At 39.4% G+C, this 26,571-nt stretch overlaps 1 protein-coding gene across 1 annotated transcript in view; it reads right to left on the bottom strand.

Moving 5' to 3' along the window:
• Window positions 1-26,571, bottom strand: part of GMPR (guanosine monophosphate reductase) — a 73,838-nt gene that overhangs the window by 21,242 nt on the left and 26,025 nt on the right. The window contains exons 5-7 of the mRNA XM_075213106.1: window positions 23,851-23,932; window positions 19,570-19,676; window positions 13,226-13,268 (exon numbers count right to left, since the gene is read on the bottom strand). Of these exons, the coding sequence (XP_075069207.1) occupies window positions 13,226-13,268; window positions 19,570-19,676; window positions 23,851-23,932 (232 nt within the window). The remainder of the gene's footprint in view (window positions 1-13,225; window positions 13,269-19,569; window positions 19,677-23,850; window positions 23,933-26,571) is intronic.

Below are 26,571 nucleotides of genomic sequence, written 5' to 3'. Positions count from 1 at the left end.
TCTCAAAGTTGGAGTAGCCTGAGATAGAACATGTGGCATAGATGAAGCACTGGGAGTGAGATTGGCAAGTGCTGGTGCAAATTCTTTGATCATGGCCTCAGTAAAAAGCTGTAAATCAGACAGGATGGGATCTTGGGTTTCAATTAAGGGCTCTGCCCATTCCAGAGCTTCCCCTGTAAAGTTGGCTAACATGTAAAACACTTGCTTTCGTTGAGTATCAAGGAGGTTGGATACAGAGGGAAAAATGGGATATACAAAATTTAATAAGAGCATGAAATTGCTGAATATCCCCATTGAAGGTAGGTGGTTGGAAGACTTGAACAGAGGAAGAATTCGAATTTGTACGAGACTGGGTCATCTCAGTTTGTACATACGTCCCCTCTGGAGTGGACTGTAAGGGCAGCGCCCCCTCTGGAGCAGACTTTAAGGGCAGCGCCCCCTCTGGAGCAGACTGTAAGGGCAGCACCCCCTCTGGAGCAGACTGTAAGGGCAGCGCCCCCTCTTAAGCAGACTTCAAGGGCAGCGCCCCCTCTGGAGCGGCCTTTATGGGCAGCGCCCCCTCTGGAGCGGCCTTTAAGGGCAGCGCCCCATCTGGAGCAAACTGTAAGGGCAGCGCCCTCTCTGGAGCAGACTTTAAGGGCAGTGCCCCCTCTGGAGAAGTCTTTAAGGGCAGCACCCCCTCTGAGGAAATGTCTTTAAGGGCAGCGCTCCCTCTGGAGCAGACTTTAAGGGCAGCGTCCCCTCTGGAGCAGACTTTAAGGGCAGCACCCCCTCTGGGTCAAACTGGGGAACCCAGGTTCTCATGGAAGCAGACAGCGTTTCTGGAATGGAGACAGAAGCTTGCGACTCAGAGCTGGAGGTAGAGGTTGAAGATGGTCGGAGTCTACGGAGCGGGCAATCCTGTAAAAAATGTACATCACTGGCACAGTAAAGACACAGTTTGTAGGTCCTCCTGCGCCATCGCTCCTCTTCGGTCAGGTGGGGGCGTGGAGCACCTGAAAACCTGGAATTTGTTACAGGAATATTGGAAGGTACTGCTTGCAGAGAGTCAAAGGCAGACAAATTTGGTAATGAAATGTTAGCAGCACAATTAGACTCCTTACAGCAGGATGTATTAGGGGTGGAAACTGGAAGTTGCTTAAGCACTTGGTTCAGCAAAGAAGATACTTGCGCTATTTGAGTGCGAAGTTGAAGAATGTCCACTTCGAGCGACTGGAACAGGGGATTTTTGGAGGAAATAGCAGCCATGGTCTTAATGTTGAATACAGAGTAGGCCACTACCCTGGAAATCCTTTTCAAAAGAGATGAAAGCCGTGCAGCAGCAGGCTTGGTATTATGGCCAGATCATACTGTCAGGATTTCCCAGGTATGACCACGGAGAGAGCGTAAGTGGTTAAAGTGGCTTTATTAAGAAACACAAATAACAGTCCACCACGGATTGTGGCACAGATATACAGAAATGAAATGACAGAGCAACAGTTCAATGGGAACAACAATACAGAATATTTAACAGATCCGTTAGATGGTATGCAGCGCAGCAGGTGTAGAGAGAGCAACAATAGCAGATCTTGGAATAGCGGTGCACTGCAACCACGGGTAAGTCTCACAAAGGGAGTCCAGTCCTGATGAGTGACCTGAACTCACAGAACTTGGTAATGCATACAGGAGCTGACAACTTGGTAATGCAGACAGGAGCTGACAACTTGGTAATGCAGACAGGAGCTGACAACTTGGTAATGCACACAGGAACAAAGCACATGGAAATGCTCACAGGAGTGACCTAATGATCTGGCCCAGACTGTTTGAAGCAAGCAGGTTTGTATAGGCCTCCTGCAGGTGATACAACTCCCAGTGATCAAGGAAAATAATCAAAGTAGCACAGTGGCCCCTTTGGTGGGCAGTGGTACTACAAGTAGAATACATAACAAATCCAATAAATTCACTGCAGACAGTAGCTGCAGAATGCAAGTCGTGACAACATGATCTGCAAGACTGATCTTCCTCTCTTACCGCTTCACAACTGCTGCACCACTTAGCAAATCCTTACACTAGCTCCATGTGTCCTCCAGAATCAAATTTAAATTACTCATCCTTACCTACAAAGCCCTCAACAACACCAGCCCTTCATACATCTCAAAGCTCATATCAAAATACTCTCCCTCCCACACTCTTAGATCTATCTCTGACCTGCACCTTATCTCTGTAACCACTTCTAATGCCTACAAGACTTCTCCCGTGCTGCTCCCCACTTGTGGAATTCCTTACCACGCCCAATCAGGCTTTCCCAAAGCCTTTAAATCTTTAGAAGCTCTCTGAAACCCATCACTTTTTTAGAGCTTACCTTATCCATGATAATACTACTCACACTAATGCACCCTCACAACCGTTCCAATGTCAACTGTGAGCTACACTTGCTCTTCTTGTTTCAGCTATGCCCTCTTCCACTTAGAATGTAAGCTCTTTAATGAGCAGGGTCCTCCATACCCTTTGATTTTGTGTCTGCATTTATTTTGTCTGCCTTTTATGTCCCATTTTAATGTATGTCCTGTTCTCCCTACGGTACGGCGCTGCGGAGTACAGCAGCACCTTATATACGATAATAATAATACATGTGTGTCCAGATTATCTTCACTCTTCCTGATTTCTTGTGGCAAAATCAGGCTAAATTTACCTTTTCTCCACAAAATTGGCATAAACCAAAGGTTTGTCACCTCTGTCTCTCTTTAGCAGGCAACCTAAAGGCTCCTACTTGAATAGGTTCTTCATGTTAGCACCCATAGGAGTAGAAGTATCTTCTTATCTTCTCTCCTTTATTTACCAATCTGTCCTAATAGCCATCAAGCTTTCTCTGAAGCTGGATATTGGACCAGGGAATCTTTTAATTGTTCAGTCAACCCCAATTTGAATTGATTGTGCAATGCTGAATCATTACAATTACAGTGTGTAAGCTACAATATTTCACAACAGGTTGATGATCCTGCCACACAGAGTGTATACTGGTTTAAGCTGAGGAGGCATAAACACTTAAAAAAAAAAGAGTCCACTGAGGAAGCAAGTTTTTGACGGTTGAGACTAAAGGTCTAGGACAGTGCAAACAAACTCACAGTGCACTGCCTACCCTGATGCTTGAAGGCGTCCACAGCAACAGGGAAAAGGAGGAGGATTAGTTTACATCCAGTCCCTGAAGCATGGAAGCTACCACATAGCATTATGATCACACTATCATACTTCACGGTAGGACAGGTTTCCTGAGAAGATTGGTAGCTTTAAGTTTACAACAAATATAGCCTCTAGTGTTCAGGCCAAACAAGGTCAATGTTAGTCTCATCAGACCATAAATTTATCCTCCACTTCACTGTATCCGTGTCTGCTACATGCTTTCTGGCAAACTTCAGGTGAATATTTATACGAGTTTTCGTCAACAATTGTTTTCTTTTTTCCACCCTTTCATCAAGCACAGTTTTGTGAAGTGTTGGGCTATTGTTATGCCATGGGTAACTTCTCCCATCCCGGTCACAATTTGTCACAGTTGTCATATACCTCTTTGCGGCCTCCCTTTGTAATTGATGAAGGAAAAAAGCTATCAGTGTTAAGAATTCACAAATAAATTAATTTGTTTTAAAAAATGAAACGTTAAAAAAGACTCTCTATCTCTCTTTATTGTTATGATTCCTAATGCATTCACGAAGCAGCAACGAATGTATAAAGCAAAATGTCTTTATTCAGACAAATACATAAACAATGATAACTCAAATCCACGGATAAGAACAGGTTCTAAATAGTGTCTGTACAGTTAAATGGCAGGAACAGGTAATAGGAGATACCACAGTCCTGGAGGCACGAGGCTGTCCAGGAAAGCAGCCAGAGTCCAGGGATCAAGCAGAGATCAGGTAAACAGAATCCAAATAGCCAGGCAGAGATCAGGGTCACAAACGAATAAGCAAAGTCCAGAAGTCAAGCCGAAGGTGAGGGCAACAGGCAAACGAGCAGGGTCCAGGAATCAAGCAGAGGGTCACAACAGAATATCAAGCAGCAATGGAGCAAACACAGGAACAGGGGGAAACCAGCAGCAGCCAGGAATAAACAGATGAACTGCACAGAGCACAGTTTAAGGCAGGTATTTGAAGCAGTGCAACAGGTGCAGTTCTAATTAGGCATCAGGTAAGGAGATTAACTCCTTCAGGCATGTTGAAGAGTTCAGGAACAGAACAGCAGCACCTCTAGAGGTATGAGGTACTATATCTATCTATCTATCTGTAGAAATGTCCACCTGAGTGCATCCCTTCACATTAGTGGTGGACAGCACTCTGTGAAAGCATTTTTGATATATAATAAATATTAAATAAATTAATAAAATTTCAAATTCAGAAATGAAAACGCTCAAGCCAAGTAATGCTGTCCAACAGTTAGTTCTGGAGGTTAGAAGTGGAACTGTGACTCCCGCAACCGGTTTTTAAACAAGTCAATTGGGCCCTTGTAATTGTAAGCTGAACACAGCAAGGATTATAAATAAATACTAGAATTCAGTGGACATTATTCAGCTTTTTTGTCTATTAGAGATGATTTGTTGTTTCAGACTACAGTTTCAAGAAATGTCAGTTTAGTGTGGGAATATAGTGACTTATAAATATTTGTGGCTGGTCAGATTCCAAAACGAAGCATTAAAAAGTTGCTCATGTTTGAGAAATACAAATGTGTTATCTTTGTCTAAATGATTATTTTCACAGCAGGCATCAAATTCATATCCAGCCGCACAGCATGATGACATCAAGTGTGTACAATATCTTAATTCTATTTTTGTAAGTTTTATCTTTCACAAAGCATTTTCAATACTAGGGGATTTCAAAGTTGTTGCCAGCTCCTGCATGATGCATTCTCATAAGCAAACACAGATGAGTTAGTCTGAAGATAATTGCACTACTGAGTCCCCTCCTTATACCCATGGACTGGGGTACCAGGGTAATATAAATAAAATAGTAATATGTTTTAAAATATTAGTGCCCCCTCTTCTATTATAAAACACTAGCTGAAGTACCCGGTATTTCCCAGGTTTAAACCTTCACGTTATTAAGTAATCAATGAGTTGGAAGTAACTGTCAATCTTTTAAAAATAATTAGCAGCTTAGAAATTCTTCCAACACACCATGAGGTGGCTGCCCAGTGTCATTTTTGTTTTTATATTAAACGTCATCCAAATCCATCCAGTGAAAGGCACAGAATAGGCTCCACAAGTCAAAGTTCTGCACAGCTTACACCAACGGGGGGTCCAAAGGGGACCCTAACCCCCCTAAAACCTGGCCAGGATCCAATTGGAGCACCTCAAGTTCAATATCTGTCACTCTGTCGCTTTGTTGCAATGTCCCGTTATCGCTATGTGGTCTAATATGTTAGTTTTTCAATACTAAATAACTATGTAAGATTTAACACCTTTACCTTGAGAGCTGTGGAAGATATTCATCAACAAACAAACTTCTAATTTTCTATATATAGATAATATTGCCTCCTCCTATTATTAAACATGAGAGTGCCCCTGCTCCTATTATTTAATAAAATGTTGCCTCCTGTTTTTGTTATTAAATAAAATAGTGCACACTTCTAATATTAAATAAAATAGTGTCCCATTCATAATATAAAGATTAGTGCCCCCGTAATGTATGAAATAATACATTTTATTAACTACCCGATGCAAACTGAATGAAGGTTCGGCTGTCCGGCTAGTTAATAGCTGGGCAGCCAATCAGGAGCACTCTCTTATCTTGTCAAGATAAATATCATGTTTTTCAAACTGTACATAAAATCTCCAAAAAACTTACTTTAGCAAATCTGACCTTAACTAAGCTTACCTTCACAGTTACTATAACAGATGAGGGCAGTATGTGATAATAGTTTAAACCGAACATATTTGATTGCTCATAGCTAACTTCTAACAAGCATCACTATTATCCCAAACAACCACATAACGAAGAATGTAATTTATAATTTAGGATGTACTCCAGTTGGCCAGTAAGAACAAATGAGAGGCTATATATGAAAGCTTCTACCCATCAAGCTACATATTTGTGCTTGTTCAATCATGAGATTATCAATCATAATAGAATTCAAAACTTTATTTTTTGGTATTCGTATGTTTTGGTAGTTTTTATTTCTCTTTTTTTAAATCATTCAATGAACAACTGTTACATAACCTGAAGAAACAGAACATATTCTCTTTTTTTGGCAGTGTCGGACTGGGGCATGTATGAGGAATTATCCTGTATCCCGGTGGGCCAGTCTGACGCTGGTTATTGGCATGTTTTTCCACAATTAAGACTCACTTGAGATGACTGTTAAACTGACCACACATGCGGCAGTATATCAAGTAATGTTGTTAAATTGACCTGTTACTGAACGCCTAAAATTGATCAGAAACCAACTGGATAATAGACATATAAGGTAAAAGTAATCTCTATCTTATCAGCATAAGAATATTTCATTGTTAGATGCATATTTTTAAAATATCTATAAATTAATTGATACGATTTGCATATGTACAAATATGACAATTTAAAAGAATTGATTTCCAGTAAACTGAGATGTTTATGTGGGATGGAGCCTGGACTATATCTCGAGGACCTGCTTTTACTATGAGTGCAGTTTTTTCTAAATGCTTTTGGTTGTGTTGCATTTAACCACTAAATGTATTGTGGAACAACACAAATAGGAGCCTATGACATATGCAGTTAGGTAAGCTGTTCTAGATTTATGGAATTATTTGTACTTGTGTAATCCCAAACAATATCATTGCTGCTTGCATTTAAGTTAAAAGGACAAGCTCACAATGCTGCTAGAGGTACAGTCAGTAGACAAATGGAAGCACCAATATAAAGTTACTTAATAGGGTGTTAGATTGCCACACACAGCCATTACAGCCGGTATGCACCTTGCTATTGAGTCCACTAATGTCTGGAATTAAGCAGGAAAGGCACAGCACCATTCCTCAAGAAAGTCACTCAAAGGACCCTTGGTCAATAGTGATGGAAAAAACTTTCTCAGGTATTGTTCCAGTAATCCAAAAAATACTCACCTAGGTTCATATATCTCGTGGTTGAGAAGGACATGACATATAGATTACATTAGTGCTACAGAATTTGCTGGCGCTTTATAAATGAATGAAGATGATGATGATGAGTGTTGTGTTTATCTAACCGCTTGGTGGCCATACATACTATGTGGATTGAGACATTGTCATCCTGAAGGACAACCCTCCTGTAAAGAAAGAAATGCTGCAACATGGGGGGGGGGGGGGGGAAATCATCTCTAATAAATAGTGAGTAGCATTGACCTTGTCTTCTAAAGGAATGACTGCACCTAATCCGTGCTAATGACCTCTTCACATCATTACACAACCACTAGAACCCTTTTCTGTTGGAAACCATCACCACACATGCACAAATCCATTTGTCGAGAACATGGTAAAGGATAATTTACTTGCCTCACCTTCCTCCACTGCTCAACAGACCATTGGCTGTGCTCTTTGTACCACAAAATTCACATTAGAAATTTGCAGCCTACTGATTTTGTTGTTTTGCCTCACATTTTAAATGAATGTAGTGATATCATCATGGAGTATGCACTTCTCACCACTGCTGTACTTTGCTGATGATGTGGTTTTCCCCTGAAGTACCATGCTGATAGCACCTTAGTTACTGCTGCTGCTGAAACAGCAAGTTTAACTGTCTTGGTTACTTGGTTGTCTTGGTTACTGAAGCTCGTGGTAAGTACACTCAAACAATCCGCCACTTTTAAAATCACAGAGGACAATCAGGGCAGTTCAGGATTTTTATACATTACCCTGCCCATGATGCAATATTATGAACTACTGCTTTGTGGAAGCCTTGTAATATGCTGTATATAGGACAGTGAGCTGTCTGTGCTGTCGTTGTGTGCAGAGGGTGCTGGAAATGTTGCTACTGGGAGGGTGTGTGTTAACAAAAAGGAGAAATCAGTTGCCCTTGATAGAAAGTCTTTGAATGATATTTTTTAATACCCCTTGGACGCCATATCCCTTACTCTCTAGTATGGTGTGATTCCAATGTGGCGGTGTGTGTGCGTGTGTATAGGAAAAGTAACAGGGAATGTAATATTTTCATATAAATTTTACTTTTCACATAATAAACAAGATGAGACAGTGATACTGTCACAAGAAACTATATAGTGCTTAATGTAGCCAATTGCTTTCATATACATTTCATAGTAGATAGTATAAGTCTCTATATGCAGACTGTTAAGTCCTGTTAAGGGTTGTTTAATAACAGTTTTCAAGTATTGTATGATATGGTGCAAATTATAGGTAGTTGCGGTGGGGGCTACAACAGTGTCAGTTGTGGGGGTGGCAGCCTCCGTTAAGGAACTGGTTGTGGATTGTGCTCCATGATAGGAATTTAGTGCTCAGTCCTGTCTTCCCTGCACAAAAAGAGAGGGGCACCGAGAATTATTTCAGGAAGTTTGGCATTTGGATAGCATGATTGGAAAAATCAGGATCTTGAAGGTGTGGGTGATCCCCCTCTTATATCTTCTCTTTTCTTCCACTGTAGCGGATTGTGATTTTGCAGGAAATTGACGGTTTTTGGGGAGCTCTGCAGTAACGTTACGGGTTGGCCGAAGATATTCTACTGTTACCAATTCTTGTGAATAAAAGTGCAATTTGTATGTTATATATGGTGTCATCCAATGTATTTCGCCCCTCGTACACGGGGCTTCTTCAGGGATAGGTTAGAAGTAGATATAGACTGAGAATCGCACAGACTAGGGCTGATCATGTCTGCAGAACACACCAATGCATTCCAAGGTTGCTAGTAGTGGTCTCCAGTGATACTTAGTAAAGCATCAGTTTGTTAAATAGTGTCTACAAGATGTTCTCAAACATGTATTAAAGTACTAAAACAATTGTAGTTATAGTATGGATCCATTGATATTTTGTTATATACTTTATAACAAATCTTGCTTTGATATTTGAATTAACTATTTAATGAAAAGCAAAACGGAGCATCAGTCTTTATGCTACTCACTGTAACTAAGAACAAACAAAATGAGTTTTATGTCTGAAACCAAACACAATGCGACATTGTGCTTTGTCTCCATTATTACAAAACAATATGCAAATTCGAGTAGCTTCTAGAAACATACCAGCAATTACATATAAAGGAGCAAATCTTCTCCACTTTTATGGCCTTGCTCCAAGCATGCTTAAGATAAGGAGATGATAACAGTAACAAAAGCTTTTTGCAATAGAAAGGAGCAATACAGGTGGGGATTTTGCATTAAAAACATACTCCATTAAAACTCCTGATCAAGGCATGGACATAGTCAAGAGGTTGAGGTTGCTGTCAAATGAACCACCCCTGTTATTGGCTGCATCCCTGCCTAGGACCCGCCATCCCCAGAACTGTATCAAGTTTAGGACCATGTAAAGTGCCACAGGACATTTTCTTTTGGATTCCACCTTCGAACATTCAATAGTATCTCCACCTTGATCCCATTGACACTACTAGAGAGCAGATAGGTTTAAATTTATAATCTATGGAGAGTATCTGTAAGAACCAGCTAGTTACAGTACTTAAATCTAGTACTTAAATCATTTGGATATACATAACAGGATATGTGTAGCACTGGTGTGTGAAAATTATCTTTGTAGTCTAGATGGTACCAGTCTTTGTTGTTCTAACATTGTTGTCATTTATATGTCATTCTGTTTCTGATTTGTAATTCTTCAAGTTGTGCTCACTTTCCACCTCCATGCTCGATTACATAAAACCATACCTATACAACACCCTCACCGCCCATCTCTCCTACACCCAAGCCCCGGCATACAGTATCCCTTGTAGGAATTACCCTACTTGTTCAAAAAATGGCCTCTCTATGCAGACATCCTCCATCATGCTCTCTGCCTTTTCCCTCCTCACTTTAGTGCAAGCCCAATGGTTCAACTCAATTTTCCAGGCCTCACCCGTCATCTTGATTTGCCAGCGCTAACCAAAGCTTCTTGTGGGACGTCCCACAGTTCTTACATCAGTAAGATACAAAGTATCTTACTTTTCCGATCCCTTTCCCTCTACTACTTCAACGTAGTCCTCGACACAAGTGATGTGACACTCTAAGATTAGTCCAATCTCCATGACCTACACAGAGCTTCTAATCTTCCAAGTCTCACATGTCTTCATAGATATTATTCTTGAATTTTAATGGACTAAATTCTCCAAATAAGGGGACTATGGCCTTGTAAAATTATTAAGAAGCAGAAGGTAGATCTAGTATTCCTCCAGAAAACGCACTTTAAACACTCTCATCCTTCCTTACAAATAAAGCTTTTTCCAAACCTTAAACTCCTTGGATAGAATAAGCCTTCTCTGACCCTGGAGGCAGATTTCATAGTTGCACAACACAAACACCTCACAGTGGCCTTGGTTTACTTCTCCAGTGTTGAGCAAAGTTATTTTTTTGACAAATTTCTTAAGCAGGGGCTGGGTGGCTTTGAATCTGAACTCAACAACTTAATTTTAAATTTCCTTCTACTTTTGAGTTCCTCCACAACACAGGAACCTGGACATTATAGAAGCCCCAAGACCCCAAATGAGTGGATAAAAAAAGTTTTGTAAAGAGGAAAACTATTTTTCCATAAAAGAGTGCAAGAAATGATTGCATGTGCTATTAAGTGTGTATCTGGATATATCTCTGATCACCTATTTTATTAAACTGGGGAAGAGTTGACTGATTATTTTGGGATTATAAGTATAGAGAGTATCAACTGATCCCCACAGAATATAGAGGGCAAATTTAATGAAAGAGAGACAAAATACTTTGTGGTGCATAACTCCATCTGACCACAAATGATTACAACAAAGGGAAAAACAAACACAAATTTAGGCGCAAAATAGGTTTATCAAAAAGGGATTATGAATTTTGATATAGATAAAAAGGATTCAAAGAAGGTGTGTCATATTCTGTGTGCATGGGCATCTGTAAAGTACAATATCTTATAGGCTGGCTTCATGACTAATACTGTATCCATTTCTTTGATTAGAATTTTTCTATTTCTATGGTTAGTTTCTCATCACCATTCTCTAATTTTAAATCCAGGATGTAATCCTCTTGATTTAGTCTTATTTTGAATTTTTAACTGATCTGTGGTCATTATGTTAGCTGTTATTCTCTATCTCATTTCACTGTTTTACGCTGTACAGCTGCTCTTCAGTACGTTGCAAGTAATTCTTAACTGCACAGTTCCACTTATCTTGTCCTACATTAGTGTCTGGCTTTAGCAAGGGAACAGTATACCTTTTCATGTTTGGTTTGCTATATTTAGTTTTAAGTTTCAGAACTAATTTTGTATCTTTTGAAAATGTATTGTGACAGAAGCACTGGCAGAGTAGCAAATTGCAGGTATGTACATTATGTCCCAGGCTGTCTGTCTTATATGCTTTTATATTGCTGGTGTTTGGGATAAATAGTATGGTGAGAGTCCCTGGGGAGTAAATGGAGAGAGAACAGTGGGCTCCATTTCCAAGGCCCATTCCAGGTGTACTGTTCTGCCAGTAGACTGATTAAGGGTTGCACTTGTAAAGTGTGTTTTAAAAGAATGTCAGTTTGCTCACTCTGAGTCTCTGCTCTGCCTGCGGAAAAGGACTGCAGGGTATATCTGATATCTAATATCTATTGTGAGTAATCTTTATGTGCTGGAACTTCTTATGCTTTTGTTTAGTTTGATAGACAGGAACGACATGTGTTTAGTTAGTGACAGACAAGGTGTTTAAGTTTTCTGCTTAATAAAACTGGCTGAGGTTCTCACACACAGACCATTTCTGTTGCTCAATTCATAAGTCAAGCTTCAGGTTCACTGTTCATTTTAGTAACATACAGAGGTGGGCAAATTGGAGAAGATCCGGTCATTTGATGCTGTGTCTTGGCACAGTTCTGCCTTCACTCTAACCTGTGAGTGCAGAAGATCACCACACACACAGTCCCATCGCAGTCATCTTACACCTGCATTTTACACCATGCTCAAAAAAGATCTTATTGAATTCAAGTGGATAATTATCAGTCATTATGGTCATTTTAGGACTTTACACACAACGATATCAGGTCAGGTTCCCCTAAACTTGGGCTTGGGGGCCCAAGAAAAATAGTCCTACACACAGACAAAGTAGGACAGCACTTACAAAAAGGAAAATAATTAATCCACTCTTACATATTTGTAGAACTACACAGAGCTGAACATATTGCACAATAATGCACAAATGTTCCACTTGTGAACCTACAACCAAGAGCTTTCTATATTTACTTAAATGGGTCTGTCCCTGGTTGCAATTGATTAGCTGATAAGCATTTTGTTTACGAGTGGGGAAATCCCATCTGCAGCAGCTTTAAGGAGGATGCTACAAAAGGAATCTACAAATGCAAATGTAATGTGAAATGTAAATATAAATCCTCAAATACATGAAGGGTGAATGCTAACTTCATCCCCAGTGTTCAAAGAAGACAAAACGCATTTTCAAAAGTAATGGAGTCCTTTCTTTCAAATACGAGAATATGAGTTGCTTGAGTTGGCCGATTTCATATCTAGCAAATTTAAAAATAAAAGTAATAAAAGCAATGCTACTTATGCAGTGGTAGATTGAAATGACCAACAATAATGGGAGGTACTAGAGACCCCAGCTTACACACTTATGAGCCTGATCACCAACCAAAACATTCATCAGACCAGACTTGATTGTTTACATTTTCATTAGAACACACAGAAACTCGTTCCCTCAAAGTGTTTAATATATACAGCAAGCCATGTGCTACAATTATTGTGCAATGAACAGAAAAGAACATCTCAGGTTCATTTAAATATAGAGAAAGCTCTTCACGCTGCGGTCACATGATCTTGGCCCCCTTGCAGTCCTGGGTTCCAAGCTAGAGCCCCAATTGCCTTGGTTTTAAAATTATATTGTACTGCTGTGAGTCCAACATATACTTTGCTATTGCATATAATGTATGTCGGTGTTTGTCTACATATACACACATGTATTCATATATAATATGACACAAAAAAATATTGTCAGTTTGTTTGTACTCCGATGCAAAATACATTAAATGCAGTGAAGGAATCTGGAATGTCTCAGAGATGAAAGAGGAAATTCATCTGAACAATACAATCTACTGCAATGAAACACTGTTTATGTGTTAATACACTGTCACAACTTACCAAATGCTTTGGCGACATCTCCTGGACAGCTGCATCCTCCATCCTTTAAACAAGATAAAAATAGAATCACTTACACAGCTTTAAGCACATATGTCTTACATCATATTATTTTTGCATTTTGTGACATTGTATATTGATATATATAACTTAATTGATATATCATGCATATTATATGAAATTCTAAATAGCAGCTGTGATAAAATCAATGTTGAATGTCATCACTGGATGAACGGAAATTCCAGCACAAGGAAATATAGCAGTAACATGGATTTGATAATGTTGTCTACTGCAAGTGGTTTGCTATAGATTCCCATAATCAACTGCTCAGCTAAATGCTGTAGATCTTGCTCGCCATCTAGTGAGCAAAGAGAAAAATGTAAGATGCCATAGGTTTATTATTTTTCTGGAGCTTCTATTTTGTATCGCTTGGCCAAGCCTTGCAATAAAATGATGTAATGCTACAAACTCATAAGCCACAAAGCTCCACGTGAGCAGCTGGCTGGGAAGCTCTGCTTTCTATTGCCAGATTATGGTACTTAGCTGTATAGCAATAGTAAGGCAAAATATGTCATTATTCTGGAAATGTATTTTGTAGCACACCAACATTTTCTAATGTAATATTTTATCATATACAAGGTCCAGATTGACGCAAATTGTTAGGAACCTGCACTCTGTAAAATAAACATACAATATAAATATACTTTTACACATAAACAGAATACAGTAGATGAATACATTACTCTCTTTCATAACGACATTATAAACATTAAAAAAAAAGCAAAGACCAACATTTCTAGAATAGTTATCATAAGCTATGTGAATCATTTAATATTAAAATAGGTGTCTATTTGGGAAAAATCACCTTCCTTTACATCTAAAGGAGCTCTTCTGTGGGACTGGGGATTTGTGGGAGTGGTGCTATTCTAGAGATGTCATCTGCTATGATGGGTGATGTGGAGTGAATGATGGGGCCCAAAGATCCAACATTTACTACAGCATCCCAAGATGTCATTGCAAAGTTTCAATGTTTTTAGGTGAAGACCTCTTCACTTAAACATATAGCTTCTTAATGCAACTTCTCAGACTGTACTGAGCTATAGGATATATATGCAAGTTTCTTCAGCTACAGTAGTTCGATGAAGATAATTCTCACAAAAAAACCAATAAAACATTATTTTGCACACCAAGTGAAAACTGGCCAAGGGTGTTGACCATGAAACTACTTATCCACATAAATGTCGTTTATATACTGATCTTTCAAGGCAAAGGTCTGATGACACTAAAATCCTATAAATTCTCAAATTATCACACAAAAAAGAGGTTTTTTTGGTCTGCACCAGGTCAGGACTAACCTTAAACATTGCATCCAGCAATTTATAGCTACCCTATAATTGATCAGAGAGGGTGGTCTTCCAACTAATTAAACAATAATTTTCTATTAGGACTAGAGTTGACAAATGAAGGCACTCCTAGTCCATTAAATTTATATACATTTATAATCACTTTTATTAATAACTAAAATAAAACATTCACATTTATGACTCTACCAAGTATCCCAAGAAACAATCACATGCTGAACTCTCACCACCGTCTGAAACCTGAGTGGACAACAACCGCAAAATATACATGGAAACAACCTACATGAAGATGTTTCTCCAGAAGGCAGTTACCATTAGAGCAACCCAGCTATGGTAACAAAAAGAAGCAATCAGCATTCATTACATTTTGAGGAAACTCTACTCTATATTTGGAAGCCCAGGGCCAGAATGAAAATCTGAACTAAATAAGACTCTCTTCCATTTTCAAAATGCATAAATTAATTTCCCTAGAAAGTGTTTGCTGCAGCCTATATTTCTAGACAGCTGAGTCTTTTCTTGGCTCTTTTTAAAGAAAAAAAATGTGTTCACCAGAAATACAATGGTTATGATGCTTCTGCTGCATCAGATCCTTTGTTAACCTGGCCATGCAGCCTTCCTTACAGATACTCCAAGTAAAAAGTCATTTGAAAATGTAAAGTATAAACTGGTGCTATAACTGAGTAATAGGCCGTTTAAGCTCTAGTAAGCTTGTGCCCCGACATTACTTTGATCCTGTCTTGGCCAGAATGTGAGGACACATAAGCAGCACTGTCAGGGCCGGTGCTAGGGTCCACGGCGCCCTAGGCATTTTTAAAAAAGGGGCGCCCCCCCCCCCCCCGCGCAAAAATCGCCTCCCTCCTCCCTCCTCTCCTTACCTTGTCTCACCACCGCCGCCTCTCTGCTTCGTCTCCTCCCCTCCACTCACTGACACTAGTAAGTGGAGGGGAGGAGACGGAGCAGAGAGGCGGCGGTGGTGACAAAATAGCCTCTTCCCCCCCTCCCCGTCCATCTGAATGCTGTGCGGTGGCCGTGACAGGTATGGTCAGCGGTCGCCGCACAGTTTTAAAGTATTTTAGAATACTGTGGCGCCCTCCAGGCGCCCTCCAGAGCCCGGCGCCCTAGGCAAGTGCCTAACCTTGCCTAATGGGAGCGCCGGGCCTGAGCACTGTGCCAGAATCTTGTCTATGACAAAATAATTACATTATGGCCAGTTGCTGCTGTAACCTGAATTAAGTTCTAGAGCAGGTTATGAATTGTAGATATGTGCTGTATTTGACATGAAAGTGAATATGTTATGCATATCCATAGGGATTTCCTAGGCTAAAACAATATTCAGGGAAACCAATGACATAACTGAGGTTCTCCATAACCAATATTCAAGAGGCCTTGTTCCTAGTGAATTGTCATACTTTATTCATATCTGTATATAAGATGGTGTTAGTCAATCCTATAGCATTAATTAGTTCTAAAGTGTGGTGCGTGCTAGGGTGTAGCTTAAAACAAAACTCCTACAGCAATCAGTTTATTTTAGTTGTAATGTTTGAGTAAATATTAATAATAATGATAATTCAACAATTTTCCCCTCATTTCAAGGTCTTTAGAATGGTCAATATACTTAATATTTGTATAACAAGTTGATTGTATGAACTTTGGTTCATAATAGTGTGTTAGTACCTCCCGCAAGATCAGCAATCATCTCCTGCTGCTGTGAGCATTCCAATGATCTGCTTGTTAGGACATCCTGGATGAGCAAGAGTTGAATTGGGTCCTCAGACCCTAGCCAAACTTACTGTCTAGATTTACAGTACTGGATGTCTAGGATAGTCGTCAAAATGATCTTTTTCAACCCTGACATAATGGCAAGCTACTTTTATAGGCAAGACATTTACAAACTTAGTTGTTGTAAGTTATTGTTTTCATTGTGACTTTACACAGTGTTCCTGTATATTTTCCTTCTCATCTTCTCATTGTGAGCTGGACTTTACACAAAATGTAGCAGGATAAAGATTTACACGCTGTTCAACTAAACTGGAAGTCACTTTTATTTTTATTCATTTTAATGACTGACCGGGACTCTTAGAAAAAAATCACTTTGTAGAAAGCTTGCAAGGAGTTCTAATTCCGGAATTTCAGACATCAGTTGCGTGAAGTGGCCAAATATCCTTTGTATTGTGCACATATTTGAAGGAAACAGAGCATCTCATTTGCCTACTGGAACAGTATCTATGACTTGCCACAGTGTGTAATAAGGGGGACAATATGTGCTGAGGGGGGACAATGTGTGCTGAGGGGGGACAATGTGTGCTGAAGGGAACAATGTGTGCTGAAGGGCTGGTGTGTGTAATAAGGGGGACAATGTATTCTGAGGAGGGATAATGTGTGCTGAAGGGGGATATTGTGTGTTAAGGGGGGGGGGGCAGTGTGTAATAAGGGAGACATTGTGTGCTGAGGGGAGACAATGTGTTATAAGGTGGACAATGTATGCTGAAGGGTGGGCATTATGTAATAAGGGGGACATTGTGTGCTGAGGGGGGATAATGTGTGCTGAAGGGGGGGGGCAGTGTGTAATAAGGGGGACATTGTGTGCTGAGGGGGGACAATGTGTGCTGAAGGGGACAATGTGTGCCAGTGGCGGATCCAGGGGGGGGGGGCGAACGGGGCTTGCTGTCGACAGCTGCACACTATGTGCAGGTCCGTTCGGCTGTGACAGGCAGGGACAGTGTGCTGCCCGGCTGCTCTGATTGTGTTTAACACAATCAGAGCAGCCGGGCAGCACATTGTCCACTGCCGAACGGACCTGCACATAGTGTGCAGCCGTCGGCAGCCTCAGAAGTCAGAAAGGGGGCGGGGCCTAAATTGCCCCCCCCCCCCTAAATCGCCCGGGGTACAACCATTTTCTAGATCCGCCCCTGATGTGTGCTGAAGGTGGGAGTGTGTAATAAGGGGGACAATCTATGCTGAAGGGGGAACATTGTGTAATAAGGGGGATATTGTGTGCTGAAGGGGGGGAAATGTGTAATAAGGGGGACATTGTGTGCTGAGGAGGGACAATGTGTGCTGACAGGGGGGCATTGTGTAATAAGGGGGACATTGTGTGCTGAGGGGGGATAATGTGTGCTGAAGGGGAATATTGTGTGCTGAAGGGGGGGCAGTGAGTAATAAGGGGGACAATGTGTGCTGAAGGGGGGCAGTGTGTAATAAGGGGGACAATGTGTGCTGAAGGGGGGGGCAGTGTTTGTGCTGAAGTGGGATATTGTGTGCTGAAGGGGGAGCAGTGTGTAATAAGGGGGACATTGTGTGCTTAGGGGGGACAATGTGTGCTGAAGGGGACAATGTGTGCTGAAGGTGGGAGTGTGTAATAAGGGGGACAATGTATGCTGAAGAGGGGAACATTGTGTAATAAGGGGGATATTGTGTGCTGAAGGGGGGGAAATGTGTAATAAGGGGAACATTGTGTGCTGAGGGGGGACAATGTGTGCTGACGGGGGGCATTGTGTAATAAGGAGGACATTGTGTGCTTAGGGGGGACAATGTGTGCTGAAGGTGGGAGTGTGTAATAAGGAGGACAATGTATGCTGAAGAGGAGGGGAGTGTGTTTTTTCTTTTCTGATGATGATGATGATGAGTGCAATTGCAGGTAATTGATATCTGCACGTATCTGACTTCTGGCCCCTTACAAATTAAGAGGCGTAAAAGGGGATGGAAGGGGAGAATTAATGTAGCTCATATACAGTAAATGTGTGTTAATGCAGATGTGGTAAATTCAAGTTCTGTGTTTAGCATAAATTTGTTGGTTTTCAGCTGCATCTTTTACACCTGGTACAGGGCAGGTGTACTTGCCGGATGATAGTGATGATCAATTCAGCATAGTCTCTGATTACATGCAGGGCAGTCACTAGGGCTGAGCGAGGGGGCAACTGCCCAGGATGCAAAGCTGAAGGGGAACACATGATTATAGATAATTAAAATTCATTTGGTTAAAATGAATGGCTAGGGGGCAGCTGTTTTCCCTCTTGACGTAGGCGGAAACATTTTAAGTTACAGCTTTACATATCAGTAGCTATCAGAGCACCACTACATGCACTGTACGCTTTGAGAGTTAATTATTTAGTTACGTCATGTAAAATAATTTCTAAAATAAAAAAATGGATTATTTTGTAAAGACTTTAAAAAAAAATATTATATTGTTAGCAGTTATTGTATTTTATGATAAAATAAAAGTTATGTGCGTTCTGATGTGAAATTATTGCACATACGCATGTGTGAATACTTACATACGAAAAGAACAGTTATACAGACCGTATTTCCGCCCGTATTCAAATCGTACAGTATCTTAAGAAACTCTCTGATTTGAATACAGGCAGAACAATGCACAAGTTGCATGCTCTTTTTAAAAATGTATATTATGGCCATTTTGTGTTTGGACTTGAATCAGGCCCCATAAGCCCATTACATGGAGTTTAGAAGAAAAACAGAATGTCTAACAAAGTGGGACATGTCCTTTGAGAGAGTATGTAGTATGTTGTGTTTCAGAACTAGTAGATGGAAGTTGTTAGTGTGAACATATTATTGTTACCACCAATCACACTTTTGGTTCTAGAAATGATTGCATAGTTGGCTTAGCTTACTTCTTCTCCTATGTCTTCCCCCTCTGTAACATTCCCCTTCAGCCAATGGAGCTCATTTACGAACTTAAAAAATGCAGCTCCCACAGTGCATTACATCGTTTGCAAATGTACCCATTTGTCCACCTGGTGTACAAACATATATATTTTTCTAACTTTGTCAGATTATGGGTCTAAATGATAATGCTATATGTAAAGTCCTGCCTACTACAACTTTAGGACCAACTCCTTAATTCATTTATCCTAAAATACTGCTCAGCTGTCACTTTTATTTATTGACAATAACAATAGTGACAGAGGAAAACGTATACAATAAACATTAGTAATATGTGCGGAATAGTTAACATATATCTGTACTTACAGAAATGATGTGTCCTTTCAACCCATGGGCAGAGTCGGCACATTCAATCACCGCACTCAGCTGGGGGTAACCAACACCTGTTTTAATCCTGGTTGTACAAACAGATCCTGTCCAAGAAAGTAAAGGAAATATTAATTGTAGAATTCCAGTTGCAGCAGGCAGATGGTAGGGAAGTTATATTATGCATAGATTCTGAGCTGCCTGCAGGGGCATAAGGATCTTACTTGGCCTATGAGTCTGAGATGGTTTATTTCACACTGCTGTCTCAGTGGAGACTGCTGTCTCCACTGCTGGCTGGTGGGAGTAGCCATTGAGCAGTGACATTTCCCGAAACCAATCTCTGGTATTCAAATAGATGGCCCCTGGCTCTATCAATAACTGTAGCTATCAAGAAAACTTTCATTTTATAGACAGTCAACAGATAATGCTACTGGTATATGAAAATTGTATGGAACTTAGGTCCTATCACGTTGTAGAACTATTTGTGACAGCTGGCTTGTTGGCCCAGTTTCTTTATGCCCTGCAATATACTGCAGCTAAAAGACCAGGGGGTACATTTATCATGCTGCGGGTTTGAAAAAGTGGAGATGTTGCCTATAGCAACCAATCAGACTCAAGCTGTTTTTTTTTGTAGAATGTACTAAATAAATGATAACTAGGGGCCTGATTCATTAAGGATCTTAACTTGAGAAACTTCTTATTTCAGTCTCTTGGACACAACCATGTTACAATGCAAGGGGTGCAAATTAGTATTCTGTTTTGCACATAAGTTAAATACTGCTTGTTTTTTCATGTAGCACACAAATACTTGATAGCTTATTTGTACACTGAAATTAAAAGTTGATATTTGTGTGCTACATGAAAAAACAGGCAGTATTTAACTTATGTGCAAAACAGAATACTAATTTGCACCCCTTGCATTGTAACATGGTTGTGTCCAGGAGACTGAAATAAGAAGTTTCTCAAATTAAGATCCTTAATGAATCAGGCCCCAGAATCTCCACTTTTTCAAACCCGCAGCTTGATAAATTTACCCCCAGGAGGTCTCTTATACCCAAGCATGTAAGTAAATAAAAAATTACTTTCAGTATATTACTGTAGTTGTGTCAGCATTGTCACCTGTTGGCAACAATACATTACTTGGGATATTATTATTATTTATAAATCGTATGATATAAACTTTTAGGGAAAACAAATATTTTAGACTTTTCCTATACTCCTGCATGTATGCAAACATTATACATAATAAACGGTAGATTATGAGTCATAACATAATCTGTATGCCATAGAGAAACATCTTTGGGTTGTAGCTACTCCTTGCCCTCAGTTACCTAAACTCAGTGTGTGGAATATCTTCCACCCGCCCTACAACAGTCTCTTTCTCTTCATTTTTATTTTAACATGGATAAACCCTTTGCTGGTTCTCCAAAGTATGAGTCAGGCTCCTAAATTCAATATAATTACATCCACCATATAGTAAGCTTTAGTTATCTTCATAGATGTGTAATGTGTACTGCCTATTAGTTTATTTTGCATCTAATAAGCACCTGTTTATGTATGTAGCTGAGTATCTGTATTTATACACCAATTATGTGCCACATTCTTTGTTTACAGAAAACAAGCACTGTCCCCCCCCCCATACAATAAATCACCATATAAATTTGAGAAATATAAAAGTTATAGTATATTAGATTATTTTCCATTTAAAACCCATTTATTTCTACTAAATACATAGGATCACTATGAATCTAATAAAAATTAAATTATCTGCAGTGTGATATTTCTCTGTGTACGGATTAAATCCATTTTATTGCAGTGTGGTTAAAAATACTAATGTATATTGGATTCTTCTAATACAGCTAATGTGATTGTACACTAGCTCTACCTACAGTATACTTAGTTGTGTTTGTTTTATCAGAAATAATTCAAGCTTGTTAAGCATGACTTGTTACTGATAGTGACACGACGTGGAAGGTGAAAATTATAGCAGTTTTCAAAGGCATAAATATTAAATTCACCAATTTAGGGAAGAGTTGTATCCATTGACCAGGTGACAGTATTACTGTCAACTCTGAAACTCTAACTTCTTTATATACAAAAGTGCTACCAATTCTGCAGCGCTGTACAGAGGATATTTGTCACTCACATCAGTCCACACACACACACACACACACACACACTAGGGTTAATTTTGTCAGCAACCAATTAACCTACCAGCATGTTCTTGGAATGTTGGAGGAAACCAGAGAACATTCAAACTCCACCATTTTTAATCTCCAGTCAACAAATAGATCTTTTTTGGTAGTTGTGTTCTAGAGTCACTATAGAGTTGTTGCTACATGGAGATTCCTGACCTATGTATCCTGTATACTCATGTTAGATTGAGGACAGTTTACCACTTTCCACAATGGAACTGAAAATCAAAACTCCTGGTTTTAGCATAAAATTATGGTACACCATGCAATATAGCTTGCCACTTTGTGGGGATATTTTGGAAATACTCCCGAATATGCATAATGCTGTTTTTACAAGATGTGTGATACCATGTTTTCTGTTTTCACCTTTCTGACGACATATGCAAAGCTAATGAGACTAGTTCTCATGTATCAAGTAGAGCATTTATCTCCTCTCTAGTAGGAGGACTTAATTTGATAAACTGGAAACCGAGATTTAAATTACCAAATTGCTTTTGCTTATCCATCTCAGGTGTAATTTCTGTAATAAATCTGTAAATCTGTAAGTCACTTTCAGACAGTGCAGCTGTCCCTCTAGTGATAAGTATTGGAGGAGCTATTTGCAGGGCCAAAACACATTGGTGTATATGAGTTACAACTGTGCAAGGCCGACGTCAAGTTGAATGACTAACTAGGGCTATGTATGCTGTATAAATAGACAGGATGTCAGTGTTGAATAGTAAACATGCGGAAAACTGAGCCAGAGGAAAATTTTAAGTAACTGAGTTAACGTGTGACTGAAATCATAGTAAACATAGGCAGATGTTACTTTTATCTTTCACATGGTGAAAACTTTAGAGAAGCAAAACAATAGGCTCTATACATAGATCCCCAGTATTTGTCTTTTGGAGTAGAGTGGCGCTATATGTAATATTTAGCTATAACAGATATGAGTAGAGCACACAAATACTTGATAGCTTATTTGTACACTGAAATTTACAGTTGATATTTGTGTGCTACATGAAAAAACAGTCAGTATTTAACTTATGTGCAAAACAGAATGCTAATTTGCACCCCTTGCATTGTAACATGGTTTTGTCCAGGAGAATGAAATAAAAAGTTTCTCAAGTTAAGTTCCTTAATGAATCAGGCCCTTGGTGTTTGGATGTCATGGGAAGATGAAAATTAGATGGAAGCAGAAATGAGACACAAATAAAGACAAACTAGGGATACACTGAATTCAGAATTTAGTTAAAGACTCAAGTGAATCATAATTGTGTATAAAACCTTCCTACACCATAGAGATCCTCTTTGAAAATATTTGCAAACAATATAATAAATAATTGTATTGAATATATTAAGGTAAGGAAGGTAAAATGTGAAAGTCAGGAAATATGAGAAATACAATAGGAGAATATATCAAGCAGGTGCATCATGCAAAAAGAAATTAAATACAATTAAGTATACAGATTTTTTGTTAGACAGCATAGTGTGTTTATGAGTAAAGAAAGGGTATTTCTATAAATGAGAAGTGAGTCATTTAATAAAAAATTAGCTTGACAATGATATTCTGTCACACTGACTATAAATTAGCCACTAGGTGGCACTGTTATATTGCTGATCATTAATCAAATGTCATATTTCCCTAGGCGAACAATCTATTAAATGTGATACCTTTCACTTATACTAAGAAAGCTGGAATAATTTCTATTTTACATAATACTGTATTTATTATCAGTGGCGCACGCAGGGGGGGTTTCTGGTTCTCCAGAAACCCCTCCCCTCCGCGAACCAACGGTACTGTACAGCAGCCGCGGCGCTGTCAAAGAAGCGTCCGCAGCAGTGCTGTATTGTAGTATAATATAGCACTGCCGCGGATGCTGCTTGACAGCGCCGCGGCTGCTGTAGATTTTAGACTCGCCAAAATGGAGCTGCTGCGCATGCTCAGCAGCTCCCAATCGCAATGTTATTTTTTTTTCCGGGGGGGGGGGCGGAAACCCCCCCTTCTAAATCCTGCGTTCGCCCCTGATTATAAATGTTAAAAAACATTTTCACTTGAGTTAAAAGTTAATGATTAAGTTAAATGAATGATTAGTTGATAACTTGCCTGGTCCAATTCCAACTTTTATGATATCAGCTCCTGAAAGAATTAGCTCTTCCACCATTTCTCCTGTAACCACATTGCCAGCCTGGCAAAAAAAAAGCACATATTATAGGTATTAAGAGGAAAATATTAGTGCTATAACCTAGTTTACAAAATATTATACATAAATATTTGCAACCTTTTCATTCACATATTTCATCAATTCATGGCAAATTTGACAAAACCTGTGTGATTTGATTTTTTTTCATGCTGTGCATAAGAAATGTTACATGATGTAAAATATGCTAGTTTAATTGGATAAAAATGTGCCCTAGAAACTAGTTGATCAGGAGTTAAACTGCTTGACCGTTCCTGATTATTATTTACAATACTTCATGACTATCTAAAGTCACACTCATATTCCTCCAATTTTTACTGCAGATATTGCAGATAACTGCACGAGTTGATATTACTACCTGATATATGCCCTTTACAGCATTTATTACAATTTACAGAAAGTGCCATGTCACTCTAGTCTATGCTCATTAAAATTAGAGATGGTCACTGACCCCCGTGTTTTGGTTTTGGATTCGGTTTTGGATCTGGATTACCGTCGTGTTTTGGTTTTGGTTTTGGTTTTGCAAAACCGCCATTGCGTGTTTTGGTTTTGGTTTTGGTTTTGTTTGGTTTTGTTTTGCTATTTTGTTGGAAAATCCATGTTTTTGTGCCTAAAATAACCCAATTTAGTGCTCCAACTGTTTTAGAGATAAGTAATCTAATTGTTGAGGTAATAAATCATCCAAAAAAACTGTTTAATTCTTCGTTGGTAGGCCTTTATTTATTCTACACACAAAACAGATTGTCTTCCTCTCCATCTATGCATATTGGCAATGAAGCCATCGTCTTTGGATGTATATTACACCCTACACTTATAGTTAAATATGTAAAGAAATGGAAAAAGACAGTTTGCTTTCTGTCTCTATAGGCCCCCCTCCACTTTTTTAAAAAAAACAAAAAATTCAGCCATTATAGACTGTACAATATTAATTGACATGGAGAAAGCCAGTTTGGTTTCTGTCTCTCTAGGCCCCCCTCCACTTGTATAAAATACCAAAAAATCCAGCCGTTATAGACTGTACAATATTAATTGACATGGAGAAAGGCAGTTTAGTATCTGTCTGCATCAGATCCTCTCTCCACTAGGAGTAAAATAGAAAACTATTCAGCCGTTATATAATCTAGAATATAAATAGAAATTGAGAAAGGCAATTTGGTATCTGTCTGCATCATAATCATCATTAGCGCCCTCGTCGCCTACACAAATCTCCCCCTCATCCTCTTCTAATTCCAAAGTGGCATCCTCAATTTGGGTATCACCGGCTACACTCGGGCTATTAAGGCACACATCAGCAGAATGCTCACGATTAGACATCCCACTGTTGGATGGACTCTCCACAGGGATTGTTGTCATTTGTGAATCATAGCAAATATTCTCCTGTAATGCCTCACTGTTATCTTGCAGCTCGGCTTTGACACGTAACAGTAGTTGTGCACCAATTGTAGGCTGGGTAACTTTTTGGGATCTGCCACTAATAGCCAAAGGTGAAGGCCTCATTCTCTCTTTGCCACTGCGTGTGTAGAATGGCATGCTTGCAATTTTTTTTTTATTGTCACTTAACTTTTGCTCAGTTACACTTCTTTTTCGCTTCAATACAGTAAAAAATTTTTGGGTTTTTGTTTTTTGCACTAATTTGGAAACACTCTGTTGTTTGACATCGCCTTGGCCAGATGACGTACTGGGAACACTAACATCAGGACTGGTGACAGAACCTGGTTGCTCATTTAGATCATATGTGGACTGCTTTGAATCCATTCTGAGCGCAAACCACTGAGGAGTGCTAAAAATTATTGAGTAGATACTGCTGACAGATATGACTTTTGACAGCCAGAAATATTAATGCACAATTAGGGAGGACACCCCAAAAACACTGAGGAGTGCTAAAAATTATTGAGTAGATACTGCTGACAGATATGACTTTTGACAGCCAGAAATATTAATGCACAATTAGGGAGGACACCCCAAAAACACTGAGGAGTGCTAAAAATTATTGAGTAGATACTGCTGACAGATATGACTTTTGACAGCCAGAAATATTAATGCACAATTAGGGAGGACACCCCAAAAACACTGAGGAGTGCTAAAAATTATTGAGTAGATACTGCTGACAGATATGACTTTTGACAGCCAGAAATATTAATGCACAATTAGGGAGGACACCCCAAAAACACTGAGGAGTGCTAAAAATTATTGAGTAGATACTGCTGACAGATATGACTTTTGACAGCCAGAAATATTAATGCACAATTAGGGAGGACACCCCAAAAACACTGAGGAGTGCTAAAAATTATTGAGTAGATACTGCTGACAGATATGACTTTTGACAGCCAGAAATATTAATGCACAATTAGGGAGGACACCCCAAAAACACTGAGGAGTGCTAAAAATTATTGAGTAGATACTGCTGACAGATATGACTTTTGACAGCCAGAAATATTAATGCACAATTAGGGAGGACACCCCAAAAACACTGAGGAGTGCTAAAAATTATTGAGTAGATACTGCTGACAGATATGACTTTTGACAGCCAGAAATATTAATGCACAATTAGGGAGGACACCCCAAAAACACTGAGGAGTGCTAAAAATTATTGAGTAGATACTGCTGACAGATATGACTTTTGACAG

This window comes from Mixophyes fleayi, chromosome 5 (assembly GCF_038048845.1).
Source record: "Mixophyes fleayi isolate aMixFle1 chromosome 5, aMixFle1.hap1, whole genome shotgun sequence".
Classification (NCBI taxonomy): domain Eukaryota; kingdom Metazoa; phylum Chordata; class Amphibia; order Anura; family Limnodynastidae; genus Mixophyes; species Mixophyes fleayi.
This window is presented reverse-complemented; position numbering and strand designations above follow the sequence as displayed.